General features: G+C 58.0%; 1 protein-coding gene across 3 annotated transcripts in view; it reads left to right on the top strand.

Annotated features, from left to right (window-relative positions):
* The first annotated feature begins 2,609 nt into the window (after positions 1–2,609).
* The window catches only part of OTOF (otoferlin), a 109,415-nt gene continuing 96,752 nt past the window's right edge, over positions 2,610–15,272 (top strand). For all 3 annotated transcript variants that reach the window (XM_086461763.1, XM_086461762.1, XM_086461761.1), the window contains exons 1-2: positions 2,610–2,688; positions 9,531–9,589. In XM_086461763.1, coding sequence (XP_086317889.1) covers positions 2,610–2,688; positions 9,531–9,589 — 138 coding nt within the window. The remainder of the gene's footprint in view (positions 2,689–9,530; positions 9,590–15,272) is intronic.

The raw sequence follows: 15,272 nt of genomic DNA, 5'->3' as shown, positions 1-15,272 counted from the left end.
TGTTTTGTTGACTTCATTGCGGTTGGGTTCCTGTGTGGCTCCTACGCATCTTCATGACCCGATTTACGGGTGTAACAGGTGGATAAATCACCGGAGGGGGCAAGTGTAGATCCTCCATCACCCAGAGGGGCATTGAGCTCTAGAGGTCTCTCAGCTACGAGTAGACAAACTTCACAGAATCACGGAATCATTAGGTTGGAGCAGACCTTGTGGCATCTGAAGAGGTTGCTTACATCCAGCAGCCGAAGGGCAGCAGTTTCTTGCGCTGCTTCCAGCGACCACAGTCACCAGATCACAGTCACATGTAATGCACGTGTATGAAAACCCCGTGTGTGCATCATCTTCTGCCTGAACTTCTTCCTTGCTTTGCTGTGTCTCTTTACTTAAGTCTGGGGGTTGCCACTCCCCAAGAGCCCTCCCCCTGTGCTTTTACAGCAAGAGCAGTTAAATCATGTCTGGGATTCGATATGAAATAAAATTGGGACAAAAGAAGGTGTAATCCTCACCCGGTCCTTCAGGCTGGTGTTTTCATGGCGGCCATCCAGTGTCACTCACCCAGCCGCACCTTGCAGCTCTAAGCGATCCATCCTGCTGCCTCTTACCATGAAAATCTTCACTCCTTACGCTGGGTTTTTTTACTTAGTTATATACTTTCTGGTATTAAGAGGTTGAAAATTAACCACATGATGCAGAAGGTGTTGTTTGCAGCACTTGTGCTTTTAAGACAATGTGGGTTGCTCTGAAGGTGCCTCCTGGAAACACTGGTGTAATTTGCCTCCTCTTCAATTGGGTGAATTCGAGAAGCGGAGCTGGGGGAGATGAAGGTGAGGACATCTTCTGCTGGATCACCAGGGATGATGAGCAGTATTTGCCTCAGGGGCTTCTCATGGGTCTTACATCCCACCAGAGCTGCTCAAAGATAAGCGCTTGGGTTGCCATTCATGCAGCTGCACGTTGACTACACAGCAGGGGAGAGCCAAGGCCTGAAAGAGGCCAAGGTAAGCTAAAATACATTGCAAACCCCATGAGAGCTCCTCTGAGCGATCAGGATAAACCCCAGAGGAACCCTTGTGGCCTCTAAACTCTTAGCAAGGCTGAAGGCAGAAGGGGGAAAGGGGCTACAAAAGCAGCACCAGCCTGGATGGCTCAGCTGAGAAAGACCAACTGGAGACCGAAAAATGCTGCTGGTTTAGCAGCAACAGACATACTGGACCCATCTCTGGCCCACACGTGGTCTTGCCTCCTGAGCTCTTACATGGGCACAAACGCTTGTTCTCACGATGTGGACCAGCTTGGGCAGGGCTGCGCCTTCCCCTCCCGATACGATCCCAAACCTGCCCTTTACTGAGCCCTCAGTGGCAGTCGGCTGCTGCCTTCATCGCCACCCCCTCCCTCCAAGCCACAGCACCCGTGCTGCCAGGAGGTGATTACGAACCCACTGAGAAACCCCACACGCTGTTAACCCCCACGAGTTTCTTCGCTCCCATGGGCTCATGAATGAGCGTAATGAGCTTCCCCGCTGGCAGGAGGACGGCAATCCAGCCTCTCTAACAGCACCTGACATGGTAGATGGGAACAGATGTCTTATTTCCAGTGTTTTATCATCCATTTGTGACGGTTTCACCCTCTCTTCTCTCTCTGGTGATGATGAAGCTCTCCGGGGTTCACGTGTCACTACGATGGATTTTTCCTGCAGAGTGCCCAAGGCAGACGTGTGAGGCTCGCAGACCCTATGTCTATGCTCTTCCCCTGCCCAAATGCAGCCGTTCATTGTCTTCCTTGAAACAAACACGTCCCACCCTCTGGTCCAAACTTGCTCGTGGTCCAGCTGAAGGGCCGTGGTCATAGAATCAAGGGATCAAGGAATCGAGGAATCATAGAACAGTTGGGGTTGGAAGGGACCTTCAAAGTGATCCAGCGGCCCCGCTGCCACAGCCGTGGTGGTCTCAGCTCTGTCTCCCACCCCTGCTGGCCAGCATGGGAGGGGGAGACACGGATAAGAGCTCACCCACCTCTTGCCCCCGGCCCCAGGAGATGCTGAAACAGCGCAGGATCCCCATGCTGGGCAGCCCTTGGTGGTCCCAGGCGGTGGCGGTGGGTGGGGGGAGCTCAGGTCTTCCTGGGCACCCCCCGTGTCTCCCTTCCCTTGTGATATGGTTTGGGGTGGGGTGTGCACGATCCTGTCCCAGAGGGGCTCCGGCTTGCGGGGGGGGGGGGGGGGGGGGGGGAAGCCCTGCCTCAGTTTCCCCGCTCACAGCCCCCTGCAAAGGGAGGGGGAAGCCCCCCGCAGCTTCCCTTCCCAGGGAAGGGGAGGGGAGGAGGGAGAGGAGGGGAGGGGAGGAGAGGGGAGGGCGGGCAGCGCCGCTGCTGAATAATTCAGTGTTGTAGGGCGGGGGGGGGGGCACCGCACCGCGGCTCCGCGCACCGCGCACCGCACCGCGCTTCGGAGCGCAGCTGGGAGCGCGGCACCGCGCCCCGCGCACCTCCCCGCGCATCTCCCCGCTCACCGCACTGCTCCGCACCGCGCCCCGCTCCGCACCGCACCGCACCGCACCGCACCGCACCGCGCCCCGCTCCGCGCCGCCCCGCTCCGCACCGCGCTCCGCACCATGGCTCTGCTGCTGCAGCTCCGCACCGTCTCCGGCCTCCGCGGCAAAGCCGACCGCATCGCCAAAGCGGCTTTCCGAGGTACGGGGCGGGGGGGGGGGGGCGGGTGGTCCCGGGATGGCGCGTTCCTCGCCGCCGCTGCCGCCCTGCCTCAGTTTCCCTGTGCTTGGGTTGGGAAGGAAGGGGGGGGGGTGCGAGCCTGACAGCTTGAAGGGCCCCCACCCCTCCCCATCTGGCGCGTGAGTCCCCCGAACCACCCTCCCCCCCCCCCCAAGCTGCTCTCCTGGGGTCCCCCTGCCCACCTGCACCCGGCCTGGGGCACTGCAGCCCCCACGTTTCCTCCTCTTGGGGAGCGGGATTCATCCGGCGGGAAGTGGGTGAAGTCCCAGGGTGATGAACCCCCCCCTCAAGGAGACGGACTGTGCCCCGGGAGCTGGGCTCCTGCCGCAGGGTCGGGAAGCTGTGCCACCCAGGAAGGGTCCCTGGGAGGGCCAGGAGGAGAACTTGCCTTCTGCCAGGACCCGGTGTGCGCCCGGGTTTCTTCTCAGGATGCTGCAGCTTTGGCTTTCCTGCTCGGATCCGCGCCAGCTCTGAAGCTTTCCATGGGAAGCTGCGAAAGGAGCAAAAACTCTCCTGGGGGGGTTTCGTACCCTCAGCAGCAGCCAAACCTTCTCCGAGCCCCCCTGGGTCTCAGGGAAGGCTCGGCGTGAGCTCACAGTGTGGTGCTGGGTCCGTCCTCCAGCGAGCGGGAGCCCGCTGGTAGGCAGAGGTGGGCGTGGGATGGTTTGCCAGCGCCAGGTGCCAGGAGCAGCCATCCCTTCTCTTGGTGAATGCAGGGGAGCGGGTATTTCCATCACCTCCAAGCCAGGCCAGCCAGCACCACCTCAAACGGCCTTCCCCGTGCTGCTCTAAGGGCCGCAGTGTCATTAAAAAGGTTCATTACCCCCTTATTTCCCTGTCCCTGCCTCCCAGCATCAGTGTGGGGGCAGTTAAATAACATCTCTGGGAACAGGTTGTACTTGAAGCCTGGAGCGGTCGCAGCCCGAAGCCACCCTGGGTGAACCCCACCACCTCCCCTGGCAGTGGGGAGGGGGATCTGCCAGAGGATCGAAGGCCACTGTGGGTTTTCCTGGTCAGCCCCAGGAGGACCCACGTTTCCAGTCCTGAGCATTCCCGGCCCCGAGCCCAGCACAGAATCGCTGTTGGATGGGCAGGATCCATCCCTGCCTCGACGTCTTTTCGTGAGAGCCACGGTGAGACCCCGCAGTCCAGCCAAAGGGCAATGGGAACGACACCTGCTTGGGGATGCTCTGAGATGGGTGCTGAGCCCACTGTGCTCCCGCTGCACCCACCCTCTCGTGCTCCTGCCAGTTCCCTTGTAGAGCCCTTATGGGGCACCAGGGCATTTCTCCAGGGCCCCCCGTGATCCCACCTCTGTCGTCCTCCCAGGCATGAGTAGGTTCCTGCGTGGTGCAGGATTGCCATCGCCGTCACGCCGTCCAGGGAGGACGACACCAATCTTCACAGCTGTGTTTCCTTCCCCGGTGCTGAGCTGGGCTTCTTGTGGACATTTCTTCCCCAAGGAAGAAATTCGGTGTCATCTTCGAGGACAGCTGGGTCAGGGTTCGGCAATGTTTTTCCTGGTAGTTTGTTGCAGTTGATTTCTGTGCAAAGAGGGGGTTTCTTCTCCCGCTGTGAACGTAGCAGATATCCCCGATACCGGCCGGGGGGGATGCCTCTTCCCCTGCTCGCCCTGGGCAGCCGCAGAGCTCGTGACCAGGACACCCGATGCTGCTGTCTCCTGCAAGCTCGGTCCTAGAAGAGAGGCCCCCAGCAGGGCTGGCTGCTGAGGTGATGGCCAGCAAGACCCTGCTGCTAAAAGGGTGGTAGAGGTGGGTTAGGAAGCAACCTCGTGAGTGGCTGGGTCGGTGAAGGCAGCAGTTTAACGTCTTACGGTAACATTCAGCTCCAAAGCCTACCTACGTCTTACCCAAACCCCTTGTCCCAAAACGGGAACAAGTGGCAGCAGCTCCATGTCTGCCCTGCAGACAGGGAAGTCCAGGGGCAGATCCCCCGGTACCTGTTTGACAGGTAGCAGCATCGCTCTGACTTGTGGGAGAGCCCTGAGCTAACATGAGGCGCGAATCTGGGGCAGGACCTTATCCTGGGTGAGGGGGCCGGAGTTGTCACACCATGAGGACAGGTAAGCAGTAGGGTCCTTACAGAAGGGTGACCTTTCTGACATGCCAACAGCTGTAGTAATGCTAAGATAGGAGCCCTCACGTGCTCTCAGTCTTCTCTTGATGTGCTTGGCGGTACTTGTGAGGGTTGGTTCACGCTGGATGGCTGTGAACGAGGCAGGGCTGGGTCCCGCTGGTGCCTGGGCTGGACCCCGACCTGCGCCGGTGGGTGTCAGCACTGGGGTTCAGCAGGTGGCACCCGGAGGCACAGCACTGCTGTATTGCCTTCTGCGAGAAGGCTCCGGGGTGTTTCGGGAACGGCCACGGTGCTGTTGCACTGGTGGGTGCATCAGCACACCCAGCAGCTGGGAACAGGGTCTGCTCCCCACCACGTCCCAGGCTGGAGGTGGCCGTGAAGCATCCCAGCGCTCTGCGCACGGCTGGTGCAGAGCTCCTGCGGTGCTCAGTGTCGCTGAGGCTCAGGCAATGCTTTGCTGTCCCTTTGCCCCATGAGAATTTGGGAATGATGGGCGGCAGAGCCACGTCACGGCAAGTTCAACGCTGCTGTGAAGCTGCGTGATTCGTCCTGTTGGCTGCCTCATCCTCTCCGACAGCTCGTTAAACCCCTGGCTCTGTTTTTGCTGTTTGATTAAAATGATGCTGCGCCGTCGCTGCCCTGATCCCCACCCAGGCTGGCCATGGCTCTTCCCTCCAACCTGGGCTACCCTCTGCCCTGGGAAGGGAATGGGATGAGATGGGGTGGGATGGGATGGGATGGAGCCAGGCACGTTGGCCCAGATCCTCAGTGCCAGACCCAGGGGAACATCTCAGTGCGGGAGGTTGGGGTTTGGTGCCAAGGTGTCTAGAAGGAAGAGTCTCCTGCCTTTCTCCAGTGACTCTGGAGGGAGATTTGGACCCCTTTAGTGTGGAGTGAGGTGACCTCCACCAGCCTGACATCCCTCAGTGCTCCTCACAGCCACTCGTAGGTTGAGTGCTGTGCTGATACTCCTCGGTACCCTGCTTCTCCTGGAGTTAGGGAGCACAGTGGAGAGGGATGCTCTTCGCTAGTCAAGCTGCCATCCAGCCTTCTCCCTCTCTTCACCTGCCAGCAGAGCAGCCTGGGGGTTCGGGCAGAGCTCCCCGAGTGGGTGTTTGCTCATCCAGCTGAAAGCATCTATTCCTGCACGAAAAGAAGCGAAAGAAAGAGTTTGTCTCTGGCGTGACAGGCTGCCGTGCGCGTTTCTGCAGGTGGGCAGTGCTCTGAAGCGCTGCTTGACTTCAGCTCAGGTGGGAGATGAATAAATCACCACCTCGATAAAAGCGTTCCTGAGAAAGGGCTGAGACTGACAGCTGTGTGGGATGGCTATGGAATAACGCTGCTCCTCTTCTCCCAGGGATCCCCGCACTCCCAGCACCCTCTGTGAGCCACAGCTGCGCTTTCTGCGTTTTGCAAATAGGGGAAACTGAGGCACGAACAGGGAGCTCCCAGTTCTGGACCCATGGGAGCAGCCAGGGAGAGGTGCCGGGTTATCCGGCTCCCAGTCTGGAAGCGGAGGGGAGAGGGTGGGCTCTGCCCCAGCAAGGTGGCCAAAATCCACTCCCGCCCCTCGGCATCGGGGACTTGTCTCCCACCATGGCGTTGGGTTTGACTCACCAAGCTCCAAGGAGATGCTCGCGCCCTGGGAGGTTGGGGGGTGCTAACCAACGAGATCTCTTGCCTTTATGACACCCCCAAGTTGTTCACAGGAGATTTGGGGTTAGTTCTGAACTTCGGTGACTCATGAGGCACCCATCAGGCCACAGCAGCCGCCCTGTGCGTGCTCCAGTCTGGCTGAAAAGGGCTCCAAAGCCCACAATCTGCTGCCGCTGCAGGTGTCCAGCTCCTTGCTCAGCAGGCGAAACTCAGCTAGGGGTGAACTCGAGATTTTTCTGCAAATCCTTGCTCTTCAGGCTGGCTGCAGGGGAAGAATAGAAAAAATGGTGAATTTTCTTCAGCCTGCCCATTTTGGGGGTGCCTGCTGCTGTTCCCCAGCAGAGTCTGAGCTCGTGAAGGGTCACTTGCCCGTAGCAGAGTTTTCACTCTTAGGCCAGCGTAATTGCATTTGTGAAGGAGGGGACCTGTGCCCCGGTGCAATTAGGGCGCTTGTCAGCTAATTGATCACAGATGGAGTTAGAAAGAGCTTCTTGGCGAGGCTTCCTCTCTGGATTAGTGTGTGTAAATGAGGGAGATCATTCACGGGTACCTCCTGCAGCACCACCGGGCACCGGTGGGTAATGAGACTGCTGTGATGAAACATCGCTGTGATGCTGGCTGGACTGGGAGAGGACAGGGCAGGGGGATCCCGCCATTGGCTTGTCTGAAGTCACGCTCTTAGGAGAAATATCTCGAGGGGAAGGGGGTAGATTGTCACCCTTGGAGTGTCTTCCCCAAGATACCGCTTCCTACGTATCTTCGCTTGCAGCTGGTTCACCCCCCTGGCCCGTGCACGTCTCCTCGTGAGTTTGGCCCTGTATCTACGCGAGGGTGCTCTGCAGCATCCCCTCGAGCCCACCCTGAGGCTGAGATGCTGGCTGTGCCTCTGGCATGTGGTGCCTGTCCCATCCCCTAGGAGGCTGTGGGGTCCTGGAATCATCGAGTCGCAGAATGGTTTGGGCTGGAAGGGACCTTCAAAGGCCCCTGCAGTGAGCAGGGACACCTTCCACTAGATCAGGCTGCTCAGAGCCCCGTCCAACCTGACCTGGAACGTTCCCAGGGATGGGGAATCGACCACCTCTCTGGGCAGCCTGTGCCAGTGCCTCAGCACCCTTGTAAAAAATGTCTTCTTTATATTTAGGAATCCTGAATCTCCCCTCTCTTAGTTTAAAGCCATTACTTCTTGTACTATCGCTACAGGCCCTGCTGGAATGTCTGTCCCCATCCTTCTTACAAGCCCCCTTTCAGCACGGAACAGCTGCAATCAGGTCTCCCCGGAGCCTCCTCTTCTCCAGGATGAACAACCCCAGCTCTCAGCTTGTCCTCACAGGGGGGCTACTCCAGCCCCCTGGGCATCTCCGTGGCCCTACTCCTGGTGGCTCCATCCCAGTGGAGGACTGGTCCCGCTCCCTGTCTGGGTTCCCCTGCCCTGGGTGAGGAGGGGCTGGGCTGCATCCTGCTGCGGCTCCCAGCCCAGCCCACGGAAAGCAAGGAGGGAATTGGGTCCCCTTGCAGTGGGAGGTGGCCAGCGTGCACGGGGCGAGGGTGGGCAGCCACCCCACAGCCCATGAGGCTCGTGCGTCTCCTCCATCCTCACCCGGAGATGCCTGGCGTGAGATAAATACAGCGCTCTGCCTGTATCCCCCAGATACTTGTGTGTCTGAGGGTGAAGCAATCCATGGCAGGGAACTGGGAGGGTGGTTTGGGATACAGGACACACCTTCTGGGGTTGCTTTGCCCAGGTCGGATGCTGCAGACAGCAGGAAGGCTGACAAAGTGATTTTCTGGCTTTCCTTGTGTAATAGTTAAATCAGAAAGGGATGGCCCAAGAGCCGTGTCATCAGGATATCTCCGTCTTTGGTAAAACAAAGTAAAAGTTGACCCTGCAGCAGCGAGGGGTACCCTGGCATCCACTTACCCTGGCCAAGGCTGTCTGTGCAATACGGGGCCCAGACCAGATTCAGGCACAGAGATGTTTTTAATTACCCAGGAGACAGTTTTCTTATCTGGAAGGGAAAGCCTCAATGTGATTCAGTGACTAAATATTAGCATTTTTATAAGTTTTCTTCCTGCAGCATTATGAAGTGAATATTAACTAGAAATATTGATTCAGGGGGCTGTGGGTGGGTAAGATTATCTTACTGAGAGCAGCTGAAAGCACAGGGCAAGCTGTGAGCTGGGGGTCCTCGGAAAAACTGATTATTTCAATAACTAATGCACATGCCTGGCTGCTCTCCCTGGGCTTCCCCTCCGCAGCAGCTCTTTCTCTCGACCTGTCCCTGTTCCCAGTGGACCGGGGGCTTTTGAGGCTCCCCTGCCTGCACAGGCAGAGCAGCCTGAGCTCCTCATCCTCCCCAAATCCCTGCCCCGGGGCAGTGCCGGGCAGAAGGAGGAGGTGGAGGGGTGCTGCCGTGGGGGTGGGCACGCACGGCTGCATCCATGTGGTTGGACTCCACCGTGCAGATCCTGGTCTCTGTGCAGGAGCTGGGCTGGTTTTCTTGGGGTAGCCAGTCCTAAATCTCATGCCTGGGGTTTGAGCACGCTTCTGGGACCTGTAGCCCTGCATCCCGACACCCCAAGGCTTGAGGAGCCCCTGTTCAACCAGTGTAGAAGCCGCTCCAGAAACTGCCGCCACCCCCAACCCCACGCTCCGTTTTGTCTGCTCTGCAATAGCGAGGGACCAGAGGTGAACGCACCGACACAGCGCACCCCAAAAAACCTCCCTAATTATCTCTTAAGGCAGGTTAACGCGGTGTGCAGTGCCGGCGCGGGGCAGCTGAAGCTGGATTGCCCCTCTGGCACGGGCTGCCCCCCTCCCCTGCACCCCCTTCTCACGCAGGCGACGTGCCCGCGGTGCCCTCGCGCCTCCGCGGGCACCTTCTCCCCGTCCCGGGCGATGCCCGCAGGCTCTGCGCCATCGAGGCCGCCCCTGCGGCCCCCGAGCCTGGGCTCTGGCTGCCGCTGGCGCCGCGCAGCCCCCACCCGCGTCCGCCACCCCGGCTGCCCCTCGCCTCGCTGCAACCGGCCCCTTTTTCCTTTCCTCTCTGCAGGGCTCTCCTTCTACACGCCGGTGCTTGAAAACTGCGAGGACGAGGCCAGGTTTGATGAGGTAAGGGGAGACGCGTTCGCCTCCTGGTCTGTCTTGCTCGTCTGGTTTGCTTTGCCGTGACTCCCTTTCCGGATGAACATCCCCGTTACCCAGTTCACATGTGTTGGCATCTTCACTGTCTGCTCCAGGTTTTCTCCTGGCAGGTAGTCTGGCCGTGGTCTGGCTGGGGCTGAGGACACGGGGTGTGCCGTGACGTGGGAACAGCCCTACAGCATTTCCCCATGGGGCAATGAATTAAAAAAAAAAGTAATAGTTCGTGTAGTTTGTGCTGAAGTTTCAGGGAAAATTGCTTGTCTCCACTGGGCAAATCCTGTGGGCTCTTGGCTCTCCTTTTCCTTGCCTCAGGGGGAAAAACGCCCCCTTGTTTCAAATCTCCGGCGCCTCAGTCGCTGGTGCTCAGCCTGCCGGCCTCCCCCGGCTGTCTGCATCCTCACGCCAGGTAACAAGCCGATGGATCTGCTTTGGGTGACGACTGGGTGCTGGACCAGCCTTCGGTGCTCGGCTTTGGGCTTGGAAAGGGAGAGGGAAGGAATGGAAACCCACGTTCTGTGTGGTTCCAAAATATGGCCTTTTCTTAAGCAGTTACCAAGAAAACACTCTGACTGAAGTAAGGTCACCCACACAAGCAGGGAATAGAGGTGCTGCTAAGAAGTCACATTCAAAATGGAAATGTGCTTTCAAAAGGGAATGGATGTTTCCTCTGATTGCTTTGTGTTTCTTGTAGAAGATAACCTGTTCCCAGGGGCTGGAAAATGCGAGAGGAATGTTAAGATCTTTAAACTGTTTATCTCTTTCTAAAGCTTTTCCCACCTTTAGAAAATAAGGTTTCACCCTGGTTCCAGGCATGGGATGTGTTCGTGGGGTGGTTTTGCCCATGGTGTTCCCAGCTTTCACACTGGGCTCCTCCCTGCCCCGCTGCCGCTCTGGTACAGGTTCGACCTTGCTCCAGGTTTTAGGGGAAGAGCCTAATCTTAGGGTCTCCTAAACGGCCAGGGAGGATGAAGGGGCAGGGGAGGCCCATGGGGCGGGCAGGGTGGGATCTGCCCCTCGTAGCTCCGGGCTTGCACGGGACTGGCAAGGCACAGCGAGAAGGTGGCTGGAGATGTGGCTCCAACCCCGTTCCTACGAAGCCGAGGCAGCCAGGGGAAGCTGCTGATGTTATCGGGATGCAGATTACTATAGATCTGCTCGCAGCAATTTGTTAGTATAATAACTGATTTGAATAACAACCACGGAGGTGTGCACTGGTGGAGCTGCCTGCGTCTCAAAACCCTTTGTGATTTGAATGAGGAGATCCTTCCCGGCCAGGGCTGAAGGGCTGGAGGCGCTGCTCGCTGTCTCAGGTTTGATGGGATGCCAGGCACCGGCTGCTCCGAGTGCTTGGTGCTGCACAGTGATCTTGGAGCAACCCAGCCGAGCTCGGAGCCTCCCAGCCGAGCCCTGAGCCCCCTGCAGCCCCAGGCAGCATGCAGGAGAGGATGGTCACTGGTGCATGTCAGGACAAGGACCACAGGGCTCAAAAGAGAGCCTTCAGCCACAGGTGTGCACCAGTGTGCATCGTGTTTCCTTCTAGTGCCTCTTCCCACACCTGGGGGACGAGCCTCCGGCTGTCCCCATCTCTCTGTTTAGATCACGTTTAATGCAGTTCCTGCTGCGAGAGCCTGGTTAAAATCAGCCTGGTTGTACGGACCCAGGGAATTGCAGCAGAGCGAGGCAAGTTGATTTGGAGCAACCTTTCATGCCTGGGCCAAGCTTCGGGCTCTTTGCCTCTCCGTGCGCTGGGCGCTGGGCGACGTGTCAGCGGCAGCTGGGCTGTACCCTGCTCCCTGCTCCCCCACGCTGCAAATACCCTGATTTTCCCCTTCCAGTCCTTGACTCCAGATGGAGGAAAGTCCAGTGTGAACCAGAGGTTACTTTGCACAGGGGACCAAGGGCAGCATGGAGCCCTGGCAGAGACGACGTATGTGTAACTGCGGGTTGCTCCAGGGCTTGGGACCTGCCAAACAGGAGTAATCCCAGTGGTTTTTAAGTTAAGCACAGTCCTAAGCCTTTCCTGCGCTGGTGGGAGAGTGCTCGTGCACAGAACGACCACCGCATCAGTCAGGCTTTTACCCTCTGGGCCGTGCGAGGTCTGGGCAGCATCTACCAGAGGAGCTGAGATGTGCATAGCAGCTCCATGAGGCGTTTGGTTACCTCAACGTGTGCTAATGCCAGGACAGACACAGCTCCTGCTCTAGCCCCTGGGACCCGATACTACCTCAACTGGCCCAAAACACAGTAGTTGGGTGCCTTTTGGTGGCACGTAGTGAATGTTGCCAAAAACCCACACAGGAAGCAACGCGAGGGCTGCTGGTGAGATCGGCCTCACTGTGGCCGGGAGGGGAAGGCAAGGCTGCCTTCCTGGGCTCCCCTTCCCAGCGCCGCTGGGGCCTTGCTGGGAATTCCGCCGCATCTGCGAGATGAGCCCGAGCGGCCGTGCCTCCGGTGCGGGAGGAGGCGGGGAGGCTGCTGCTCGCCCTGCTCTCTAAGTGGCTGAGAGCTCTCCAAGAGCGGTGATACTGGTGCCGTAGCCCTGCTGCATACTGGGAGGCTGGATGCCGGTCCCTGCTGGTGCGCAGCTGGTCGCAGGGGCTGGAGGTGGCTGCCGTCAGGAGGAACTGGACGCTTGCGTTGCTGCAGCCTCCGCGTCACATAGGGCAGAGCACAAGGCACAGCAAGAGGTGGCAGAGGGGCAGTCCTGTTTCCTCCTCCCCTGATAAATCTCCCGTTGTCTCACGCTGCTGGGGGACGCCCTGACGCAACCGCCACAGACCAGAAACCTGCCGTGAGCTCGGGAACGGGCCGTGGGCTGCCTGGAGTAGTTGTCTGATGAGACTGCCCAGGAAAGCCGGTATTGCCCTTTGAGTGTACACACAGGGCGAGCCATCAGGCCGTCGATGACAAGCCCAGCTGATGAATTTTATCGAACACAACTTTATTATTCCACCACGGCAGCGCTCAACTGTTCCTCAGCTATGCCCCTGCACAGGGAGCTTTTGCAGGGAGGTGACGGGTGCACGGGGGCTGTACAGCTTGTGGCGCCCCAAACGGAGCGGTGGTGGCTGGAGCAGCACCGAGGGGTCTGCCTGGGGGCACTGCGGGTTTGGGGCAGCTGGAGACGAGCAGGAGGGTCTGCCTGCTCTCCAGCAGTCCCTCTGCAGGAGTCGTTTTATTCCCTCATCGGCTTCCTAGTTCTCTTTGAATTTTGCAGTGAATTTAGTACCAGTGGAGTGAGAGGTGGGGTTATTTCACATGACTCTCCAGTTACCCGTGTGCCCTCCTAGTGCTCCAGTGGCTCCTTGCACTGATGTTTTATGAACCAGAAGCTTCAGAAATGACCCCATTTCCTCCCGCTTTCCCCTCGAGATGGGGTAAAATGGTGACCTTGTGTCTGGGGGGGGGGTGATTTGGATGGGGGTATGTCTCACCCCCCACGTGGGGAAGGCCTTTGAAGCTGAGCTGGCTGATCTCTCACCTCTGTGAGAGGAGACGAAACGGGATGAGGGTGAAAAGGATGCACCCTGCCTCACCTCAGAGCTGGGCACAAGCAGAAAATTCACGAGGTTCATGTAAAGCCAAAGGATTTTTTGACAGTGCTAACGAGGACATCGGCGTTCCCTGCCACTGCTTGACACTCACCAGGACCCCCTGCCAGGCTGCATTTGGGCTGCCCCAGTGGTTTCTGTTTGGTTGGTTTCACTGTATTTCTTTTTCAATTATTTTTATTCATTGCTGAACGAATTATGCAAAGCCTGCGCTTCTCCAGAGCCTGCGGGAGATGAGCTGCTGGCTGCTCCAGAGGGTATGCACGGCCCTACGGCTGTATTTTACTTCATCAGGAACGGCTGCATTATGCCCTGCCTGCACCCGAAAGGGTTTCTTCTTGGAGGGACTTGTCCTGCAGCTCTCCTGCAGCCACCCAGCGCAGGAGGGACGGATGGTGCCGGGCACCAAGAGAGGCAGACGGGTCCTGCGTGGTCTTCCTTGCCTGTATTCAGTCTCTCCTAAAGGGACCAGGACAGGCTTAAGTGCTGCTGCCAAGAATGCCAAGACCCAGAGCTGCAGCCTCAACCTGAACATCTGGAAATGCCCCTGATGGATCAGGCTTGGAGATGCCAGGCAGGGTGAGCATCCAAGTGCAGGCCCCTGGGTGCTGCGGGAAAAAGGGTGACACGGCTTAAAGAGGGGTGACATGGCTTGCAAAGGTGCCCTTTCCCAGCTCCCTTAAAGCAGGCTCACTGGAGGTGTCGGGGTTCTGCATTCTGCCAAGCATTTCTCTGCATCTTTTTTTATCTTTCTTTCTTTCTTTTTGTTAATAAAACCAGATAAAATTTACCCAGCAGATATGGTTTATTTTGCTTTGCACAGGGCTTTTTAAAAGGCCTTTAACAATAAAAACAGTAAGGAGAATAAACAGGCAGCTGACCAGGGAAGGAGGGAGGGTAATGAAGGCAGGGGAGCTCCTGGGCCAGTGCTGCTGGCGGTTCCTAACGGGACTGGCGGGGAGGGAGTAGGGGAGTAGCCCACAGGCGTTCAGGACGGTGCTGAGCCCATGCTGAGAGCTGCTTGCTGTCAACTTGGCTGTGGGCAGCGGCGCAGGCACCGTGGGATGCTGCTCCAGCTGTGTGCCCTCCCCTCCCTCCCTCCCACCCTCTCCCACATCTGGCGCAGAGCTGGGCCAGCCCTGGTGGGTGCTGCTGGCACAGCCGTCCTCCAGGGGTGGTTTTCTCCTGACGTGTCCTGGAGCATGGAGGGGGCAGCAGGGGCTGCTCCAGCCATCCCACTGTAACACCCCCCCCCTCACAACAGTGTCTAGTAGCTCAGGATTTGTTCTTCCCTTTCTGTACTTCACTTGAGCCTTAAACGCCGCCTGGTTGCCGCCCCTCACCTCTTTATTTGGTGCATCACACTTGGCTTTCCTCCCACGGCCACGTACCTTTCCCTACAGAAATTGTGAAGTAAGAGCAATTTCCTAGAACCACAGAATCACAGAATGGTTTGGACTGGAGGGGACCTTCACAGGCCAGCTAGTGCAGCCCCCTGCAGGGAGCAGGGACCTCTTTAGCTGGACCAGGGTGCTCAGAGCCCCGTCCAACCTGACCTGGGATGTTCCCAGGGATGGGGCATCGACCACCTCTCTGGGCAGCCTGTGCCAGTGCCTCAGCACCCTCAGCATAAACAATTTCTTCCTGATACCTAGTCTGAATGTCCCCTCCTTTAGTTTAAAACCATCTCCCCTTGTCCTATTGCAACAGGCCCTATTAAGAAATCTGTTCCCCAATTTCCAGGCAGGTCTTTGATAAAATGGGTTTGTGGATCACACCATTACATTAGCTGTGATGTAGTACTTAGACTGTGCCGTGGCTGGAGGGATTCCTGATGGGTATGAGATCACCAGTCCCAGGAGGTCAGCTGTGGAGAGCCAGGAAGGTGGGGAAACCATGGGGGTCAAATGCCCACCCCGGTGACACATGAGCAACCATCTGACTTGAAAGGAGATGGAAAAACCTCACAGGTGGCAGATTTGGGATAACCCACTGTCCCCACCCGGCAGCATGAAGCATGTCCTCAAATGCATCCCTTGGTTAGACGCGAAGTTAGGGTTTGCCATGAGTTTGCTTCGTTTCTTAGCTGGCACCCACCG

Source organism: Leptosomus discolor, chromosome 2, assembly GCF_034619465.1.
Source record: "Leptosomus discolor isolate bLepDis1 chromosome 2, bLepDis1.hap2, whole genome shotgun sequence".
NCBI classification, from domain to species: Eukaryota; Metazoa; Chordata; class Aves; order Leptosomiformes; family Leptosomidae; genus Leptosomus; species Leptosomus discolor.
Note: the sequence above shows the minus strand (reverse complement) of the source record. Positions and strands in the feature narration are given on the sequence as shown.